The sequence below is a fragment of the Chinchilla lanigera genome, unplaced genomic scaffold (assembly GCF_000276665.1).
Source record: "Chinchilla lanigera isolate Chin_1 unplaced genomic scaffold, ChiLan1.0 scaffold00021, whole genome shotgun sequence".
Taxonomy (NCBI): domain Eukaryota; kingdom Metazoa; phylum Chordata; class Mammalia; order Rodentia; family Chinchillidae; genus Chinchilla; species Chinchilla lanigera.
This window is the reverse complement of record NW_004955422.1, coordinates 24,580,849-24,589,684: the sequence shown is the minus strand read 5'-3', so window position 1 is coordinate 24,589,684 and position 8,836 is coordinate 24,580,849. Positions and strand designations below refer to the sequence as shown.

The window sequence follows — 8,836 nt, the reverse complement described above, 5'->3', positions numbered from 1 at the left end:
TCATTCAGTTACATAATGTCTCTAGCTGCTTTTCTGCTGAACCAGTCACTTTCTTGAAAAACACCCAACATGCTGGGGGTTTAGCTCAGCGGCACAGTGCCTACCTGGCAAGCGCAAGGTCGTGAGTTCGATTCCCGGTACTGGAAAAAAAAAAAAAACAAAAAAAAAAAAAAAAAAAAAAAGAAAAATGCATTTCTGAGATAGCTACATTTGCTAACTCAAACCCTTTCCCATGTCTTTAATCTCTTATAAAAACCCCAATCTCTTACCCTGATGGTGCAACTCCTCTCTTAGAAACTTTCCCACTGTCCTCCTTGACAATGTGCTTTGATCTAAATAAACTCATCTGCTTATTTTGATCTTGGTAAATTCTTTTACCACCATGTCACTGGCCCTCAGTAATGTCATCTGGTATGGCACTGGTGATTTTTAGAATCAGTGGTCTGGAGCCTCTTACCATCTCCCAGTGTCTGACAAGATTGCGGAGCCCCCTCAGGGCAAGAATCCTGAAGAGATCATTTCCATGGTGCAGCCAGTCTTTCAAGCGGGCTATGGAATATATGCTGGGCAGTCTCCTAGCCACTGGACTCTGAAGGAGCTGAAAGAACCCAGAAACCAACAGAAGAAATGATCTCTAAGCCATTTTCTCAAGAGAGAAGTGTCCTTCCTACCAACTCTAAAACATTTATTTTCCTTTGAAATCTCTATGATATTGTATACACACTATAGAGTGACGCTTAAACACGGAATAATTAATATATAGAAAGAAGAAATGTAATGTTCTTGAATCTGAAAAATATTTCTTTCACATGCCCAAGTTGGATATGACCTAGGAAGGTTGGTGCTGCTTTATAGCACCCTGCATCCAGCATCTACATAAAGAATCTTACCTCCACAAAAAAGCCGGCAGATGTGAGCTTATGTTTATCATTCCCTCGATTAAGAAGTGGGACTAACAAATACAAGATCCTGCACGCAAGGAAGTGATCTCTTTCTAGCAATGCACTGCAAAACAGAATGAAAGAATGACTCTCAGGCATGCTTCCCCGCAGGGGGCATTTTCTCAGACTGGGGACTCCCTGAAATTTTGTCCACCGTCCAGTGTACAGGAGGATATGGGAGAGCCAGGACCTCGGGAAAGGTTGCCTGGTGGTATGGTGTTGCCCAGCGTCTTATGAGAAGGTGAGCCAACCTCAGTTTTGACAACTAAAAGGGGGAAAAGATACCTAGTACAATACTGACGTAGGGCAGGGGGGTATAATATGACAGGGGAGCCTTACTTGGCAAGGAGAAATACTCCCTGGAGATGGCAATCTTCTTCTTCCAGCAGAGTCCATCCTTTATTCTTTTCCATTATGTCAAATTCCTGCCTGCATAGTGCTCTGAGAAGTAGAGTCTTTGTGGCCTGTGTGGCCAAACTAAATCAAACACAAATAGGTTAGTGACTGGAAGAGATCTCACTAACTTGTAAGCACAGTCACTCTGGTCTTGCTGGGAAGGACCACACATTGGTAGCTGCAGACTGTGATTCTCCCTTCCCTAGGTTTCCCAAGAGTCTTAGTGCTCTAACAACCTGAAAGGGGCTTCACAGAAATTCTCAGCATAAAGAAGTCTAACTAGGTTTTATTTTCCCAGGAGTTTGGAAGGAACTCTATGGTGAAACAAATGATCTAGGACACTAAAGAGATTTTCAATGCTGTGTTTGTAGGGGTGTGTGTGTGTGTGTGTGTGTGTGTGTGTGTGCGCGTGTGTGTGGTGTTGGGCATTGAACTCAGGGCCTTCACACTGAGCTATATCCTCAGCCCTTTTATTTCTCTTATTTTTGAGGCAGAGTTTCACTGAGTTGGTAAGTTGCCCAGGCTGGGCTCAAACTTTTAATCCTCATGCCTCAGTGTCCCAGAGTGCTGAGATTACAGGCATGTCCCACAATGTCCAATTTTGCTTCTTTTTAAAAAAAGTTTAAAAAAAAATCTTCATTTTGAAACAATGTATACCCCATAGAAACTTAACCTTACTGCTTTTATAGGGCTTTGAAGGAAATGGGGAGAATAGAGAATGATGTTACTGGGCATCACATTTCTTTTTCTTTTTTCTTTTCTTTTCTTGAGTCAGGGTTTCACTTTGTAGTTCAGCTTGGTCTTGAACTTACTATGTAGTTCAGGCTGGCCTTGAACTTGCATCGATCCTCCTGCCTCTGCCTCCCCAGGTGCTGGGATTACAGGTGTGCGCCATTGTGCCCCACAACCTCAGTGCTTTTAAAAAGCAGTTCAAACTGGGTGTAGTGACGTACACCTGTAATCCCAGCACTTGGGAAACTGAGGCAGGAGGATTGCTGCAAATTCAAGACCAGCCTGCACTACATAGCAAGACCCTGTCTCAAAAAAAAAAAAAAAGAAAAGAAAAGAAAAAAAAAAAAACTACTTGTTCAGTTGGTATCATGGACATGGCATCCAAGAATTTTAAAGCTGGAACAGTCCTTAGAGATCATCTTGCCTGATCTCATTAACAGATAAGGAAACTGAGGCACAGAACTATAAATTTAACAAATACAGTTAAGTGGGTGAATGAGAACTAGAACTTGGTCTACCTGCCACTCTTAGTTGGGTGTTCTTAAATATTCCACAGTATAGCCCTTCCTCTGAAAGAAATCCATGTTCCAAAGCCACACTAAGAAATTTCTGTTGAGACCCTCATGGGGAACTAAAAGCATTTTTCCATGCATTAAACCAGAAATGAGGATTGGTACAGTTTTGGAGGTGAGTTTAAGCCATTTTGTTTGTCTCTGTCTCTACTTGTTTTATCAAGAAGGGCTGGTGTGATATCACACATTATCTTGCAAGGCCTCTGAACTCACACAGGCAAATATTAAAGACTACCAATGAAAGCCCAGAACAATTCCTGGCATTGTATCTCCATGTCTCATGAGGGCTATGGACTGTCTGCCCCCTCACAGTTAGGACCGCTCTCAGGTATCATCGGTGCCCAGTGCTTCATAAGTGTTAAGGTCCTGAAACTGCAATGGGAAGTACCACAAAGGTGTGACCGCTGTCGACATTTTCTGCTCTGTATACAGGCCACTTGGGATGGCGACGTCAGACATGGTTAGGCCAATGCTGTGGTGAATCTGGATGAGCAGTGTCATGAGAAGCTGAGGGAAGAGTCGGAATGTAGCTGCTCGCAGCCTGTTTCCCACAAACACCTCATAAAGGGCATCTGTTGCCTGCAGTAGAAAAGGCACAGAGCAGATCTGAGTTCCTGTAACCCTAAATCTCTAAACTATTACATTTCTAATTCTTTTGCATAGCTTCTTTTAGTGCCAGAACATGTTTTTTGGTTCTACTACCCCATAGGCAGAACAGTGGCAATTATATCACAGGGACATGGAAGTGAAGGGGAAAAGGAATAGGAGTAAAGTGGTCATTAAAGTCACCAGTCTTGGGGAATGGGTCTGAAGTAGAGCACTGTTGGGTACAATCCCTAGTATCTCCCTCCCCGTCACAAAAAGGTTACCAAGCCGGGGATATAGCTCAACGGCATAGTGCCTGCCTGGCAAGCGTGAGGTCAAAAGTGAGTTCAAGGGGCTGGGGATTTAGCTCAGTGGCACAGCACCTGCCTGGCAAGAGCGAGGTTGTGAGTTCGATTCCTGGTACCAAAAAAACCAAAAACAAACAAACAAACAAAAAAAGTGAGTTCAATTCCCAGTACCAAAAAAAAAAAAAAGTTACCAAAAGGAGACTTGAAATCCAAAGTCGTAAAACTATTTATTTATTTATTTATTTATTGAGACAGGGTCTTGCTATGTAGTGCAGGGTGGCCCTAAACTATGTAGCCCAGTAGGTTGGCCTTGAACTCACAGGATCCTCTTGCCTCAGGTTCCAGAGTGCTGGGATTATAGACATGTGCCACCACACCCGGCTTGATAAAGAAAACTATTAACATATTTGACTAAATACAAATAGAAAACCAGGGCAAGATTTATCATAAAGTTAGATAACAAATAATCCACAAAATGTTTACAACAATGTATTATTCTTAATACAATGCTTTTAAATCTCAGTAAGAAAAACATAAAGGTTTGGTCAGAGTATGAGCAACCCAGAATAGCACTCCCTGAGAGCCAGTGGATAGTCTCAACACCAACTATCCCCACCCTGACCCCACACCCTCTGCATCAGAATCTGCGCATCAGCAAGATCCCCAGGTGACTGTGGTTTGTGTGCATATTAAATTTGAGAAGCACTATTGTACAGGCCATGAGCAGATGAGTCACAAACAAAGCAATGTAAATAGCAAATTAAAAAAAACATGCAAACTGTCAACCTTTCCAAAAACAAAATTATAATTAAAACTTACACTTTTCACCTAATTGCAAGGCAATAATGAAAAAACAGTGCCAAGAGGGTGAGGAGAAATAGGTGTCCCTCAGATATGACGGAGGAAGGGCAACATTCTGGGAACATGTATCAAAGCTTTGCATACATCCACTGTTTGACCCAGAACTTCCTCTCCAGTGGACCTTATCCCAAGAAATATTGAATATTTATGACAATACTTACATATGCACAATTAAGGTTGCTGCAGCATTGTTTTAATGGCAAAGTTTGAAAGTTATTAAAATGCTCATTTAACAGAAAACGTTATAACTAAAAATGATCCTGATCCAGGTAGCTGTAGTCTCAGCTACTTAGGAAGCTGAAGCAAGAGGATCCCTTGAACCTAAGAACTACAGGCTATCTCAAGCAACACAGTGAGACCCCATCGTAAAAAAACCAGAACAAAACAACAAAAAATGTTCTATGTCGTGTAAGATATATTTAAAAAAACAAGTAATTAAAGATAAATGACTAGCTAGGCATGGTGGCACACACCTGTAATCCCAGCACTCAGGAAGCTGAGGCAAGAGGATCACAAGTTCGAGGTCAGCCTGGGCTATCAAGTGAGATCCTGTCTCAAAAAATTAAAAGACAAAAACAAACAAACAAAGAGAAAACAACTATACCTTCATAAAAAGATAGTAGAAAGTCCTATATATTGATATGAAAAGTACTTCATATTGTTAATTGAAAAAAGCAATATATGTAGTATGCACCTATTAATATATATACAATTTTACAGATTAATATGATTGAATATATACTTCTATCTGTCCTATCTTTTAAAACTGCACTAAAATGGTATTATAGGGATAAAGTATACACTGATAGAAGACAAAGCTGACAGAAGACGAAGCTGTGTATGTGTGGAAGCCAGGGGCTTGGGGAAACTTTAACTTGCTGCTCGATTTTGCTATGAATGTAAAACTACTCTAAAAAGTTAATTCTATTTTAAAAGGAAAAAATGAAAAAAGTATAATAAATATACAGTATACAGAAAAAGTAATGTATAAATGCATCTAAAAAGTTCATTTTCAGGGACATGGTACAGACATGAGCTAAAATGGTTTTACTTTTTTTTTTTTTTTTAATCTTTGTAGCAATAGGGTGTTGTGATGTATGAGATCCAGTCTGACAGGTCTCAAACTCCTGGGCTCAAGCAATCCTTCTGCATTAGCCTTCTGTGTAGCTGGGAGTACAGACAGATATCACTGGCTTCCGGTTTTACTTTTTTTTGGTGGGGGGCAAGGTCTCACTATGTAGTTCAGGCTGGCCTTCAACTCATAGCAATACTCCTGCCTCAGCCTCCCAAGTGCTGGGATTACAGGCATGCATCACCACGCCTGGCACATTTTTTAAAAAGAGTTGTTTGAAATTAAAAAATCCAGTGAAGCTAGGTACAGTTGCATATGTCTGTAATGCCAGCTACTTGGGAGGCTGAAGAAAGAGGATTGCAAGTTCGAGGGCAGCCTGGGGAACATAGTGAGACCCTGTCTCAAAAACAAAAAGGCTGATGCGTAGCACAGTTGTAGGGTTTAGCATGCAGAAAGATCTAGATTCAATTTCCAGTACACACACACACACACACACACACACACATATCCAAAGAATACGTGGTCTGCAAATACTAAGATATTTACAATTAATCTTTTATAGAAAAAGTTTGCCAACTCATAATCGAGAGGATGTATGCTTTGTATTTTATATTTATCTACCCGGCAGTACTAGAGATCAAAACTAGAGCCTTGTGCCTGGTATACAGGCACTCCCACTAGTTACATCTGCAGTCCTACTTAAAAATTTTCTTGCCAGGTATGGTAGCATACACCTGTAATTCCAGCTACTTGGGAGGATGAGGTGGAATGATCCAAATCTGAGGCTAGCCTGGACAAATTAGCAAGATCCTATCTCAAAATAAAATTTAAAAAGGACTAGAAATACAGCTTAGTGGTAGTGCTTACCTAGCATGTATGAGGCCCTGGTTCAATCCCTAGTACTGCAAACAAATAAAACTTTTTCACCGGGTGTGGTGGCACATGCCTATAATCCCAGCACTTCGGAGGCTGCAGTAGGAAGATTGCTGCAGAGTTTGAGACCAGCCTGGACTACAAAAGTGAGCTCAAAGCCAGCCTGAACTGCATAGCAAGACCCTGTTTCAAAAAAAGCCCTCCCCTCCAAAAACAACCCCAAAACCCAAAACCAAAACAAAAAAATGAAACCTTTTCTTCACAGGTTTGTGTTATTCTTCAACTATGGTGATAATTTTTTTTTTTTAAGATGCAAGGATATTTAAGCATATTAAGCCACCTAAGAGTTTCCTAAGCTCTTCCTAGCTGCTTTCATGTCAATCCCTTGGCAGAGAATATGTGTATAGATTTGTAAGTGACTTATACATGAATGTCAGAGCAAATTTTGATGGAGACTGAAAATAACACTTTCCAGATGGGGGAAATCATCCTTGGAGGGGAGCATAGTGAGTGAAGTTAGAGGGGCAGGACTCATGGCTTACAGCAACAGCCACATAGGCCATCTTCTCCTGGCAGGGCACACTGTGGCATTTCTGGAGCTTCCTCAGCAGCCTCCACAGTACCCAGGTCGTGCTGGGCAGGTCTATGTTCAGAGTTCTCCAAAACGCCGCTAGATTCCTAGAAACCCCAGAGACAGAAAGGTCAGGAGAATGGCTTATCCTGGGCCTATCATGACCACAGCCTTCCTAGAATCTGGAATCTGATTTATACGAGGTTTTCTTCTCTGCTCAGTTCTTCAGAGATAAACTAGAGACAAACTAATCTGATTTTTTTTTTTTTTTCATTCATTGAGTAGATCTTTATTGAATTCTTATTGTGTGCTAGGCCCTGTTCTAGTCTCTGGGAATATATTTGTGAACAAAGAAAAGAACTCTGCCCTTGTGGAGCTTATACTCTAGATTGGGATGGGATTGGCAATACACTTACATAAATCCAAACATACCTATCGGCAAAAAGACACACACATTTAAACAGTATAATTATTAATATTAGAAAAGTCTTCTGGTGGTATGCCATTTTATTATACATTGTACTTATTACTTGCATGATATATTCAGACCTACATATCACCCCACAGGGAATAAGACCATTAGAGGAAACTTTATTGGCAATCTAAAAGATTTTAAAAGATCACTTTGAGTGTGCTCAATTTTGTCCTTCAGCAGTCTTAAAAACCTAACCACCTTACGAGCTGTGACTCCACTGTGCCAACATGAAGTCTCTGTGATCACTGGGCAAAAGAGAACCAGTTTAAGGACCTGAGTATGAGACCAGCAGCATGATGAATTCATGTCTGGTCCACCTGGTCTGGTAACAGAGAACAAGACATAGCACATCCACAATTAATCTGATATCTTAACAGTAGATACTAAAGTTTTAGTGAGCCAAGTCCCCATGGCCTGGACACGGGCCTCAAAGCCATTCACAAACTGGTCCTAACCTAACTTTCTAGTTCTACGACTTCCCTATCACATACTTTGTGGTCTCACCACCCCATACTAATGATCTTTGCCAGACAAACCACAGATGTTGAAAACCCTATTACCTTTGCCTAGATCATTTCCTTTGATCAGAAGACCCTTTCCCCAAAGTCTCCTCTGCCCATCAGCACCCTGTAAGGTCCAGCTCCAGTGTTACCTCCTCTGTGAAGCCTTAACTGCTTGTTCACCAGATCTCTCATGAGAGTTCCCATAACACTTTTGAAAACTTTCTCTATAGAGGGGCCTCAATCTTACACATGCTATGGTTAGTTCTCAATATTTATGTCTACCTGTTCATGCTGAAGGAAAGATTTTATCTAGCTCTTTCATGATTCCTTTAGGACCTAGCACAATGACAGATTGACAAAAGCCATTCAAGGACATATCCATTCAATCCAGTCTATGGTCCTCATACTGGCTAAGGTCAAGCACTGCAATACAGTTTTGATCCTTCTTAGAAGAGACTTTAAAAAAAAGATCTTAAAGAAAATTAATATTTCTCAAAAAGACTATGAGTTGGGTGTGGCAGTGGTATGCCTATAATCCCAGCACTCTGGGAGGTTGAGGCAGGAGGATAACAAGTTCCCAGACTGAATTACTTGGTAATATAGGAAGACCTTGTCTCAGAAAAAGGTTTTTTTTTTTTTTTAAAGAGCTGCAAGCCATGTGTGGTGGTACATGCATGTAAGGGAGACTGATCTAGGAGGACTGCAAGTTTGAGATGTAGCTCAATGGGAAGGCCCTGGGTTCAGTCCTCAGTACCACCAAAAGCAAACAAACAGGAACAAAAAACTAAAACCCCACAAAGAGTTCGAACTAATATACTGTAGTTAATATAGTAGGTCTGGGATAATCTTTAGAGTTTTGGAAGGTGCCTTCCCATTGAGCTAATAAATGTACCAATTTATTCATTTACTTATTTTGTGGCAAAATCATTCTGCAAGTGAGTTTTTAC

General features: G+C 40.9%; 1 protein-coding gene across 2 annotated transcripts in view; it reads right to left on the bottom strand.

Annotated features, from left to right (window-relative positions):
- Positions 1-8,836, bottom strand: part of Mroh8 (maestro heat-like repeat family member 8) — a 62,910-nt gene that overhangs the window by 23,215 nt on the left and 30,859 nt on the right. For both annotated transcript variants that reach the window (XM_013514138.1, XM_013514139.1), the window contains exons 13-17: positions 6,883-7,018; positions 3,030-3,220; positions 1,281-1,418; positions 891-1,005; positions 458-598 (exon numbers count right to left, since the gene is read on the bottom strand). In XM_013514138.1, the coding sequence (XP_013369592.1) occupies positions 458-598; positions 891-1,005; positions 1,281-1,418; positions 3,030-3,220; positions 6,883-7,018 (721 nt within the window). The remainder of the gene's footprint in view (positions 1-457; positions 599-890; positions 1,006-1,280; positions 1,419-3,029; positions 3,221-6,882; positions 7,019-8,836) is intronic.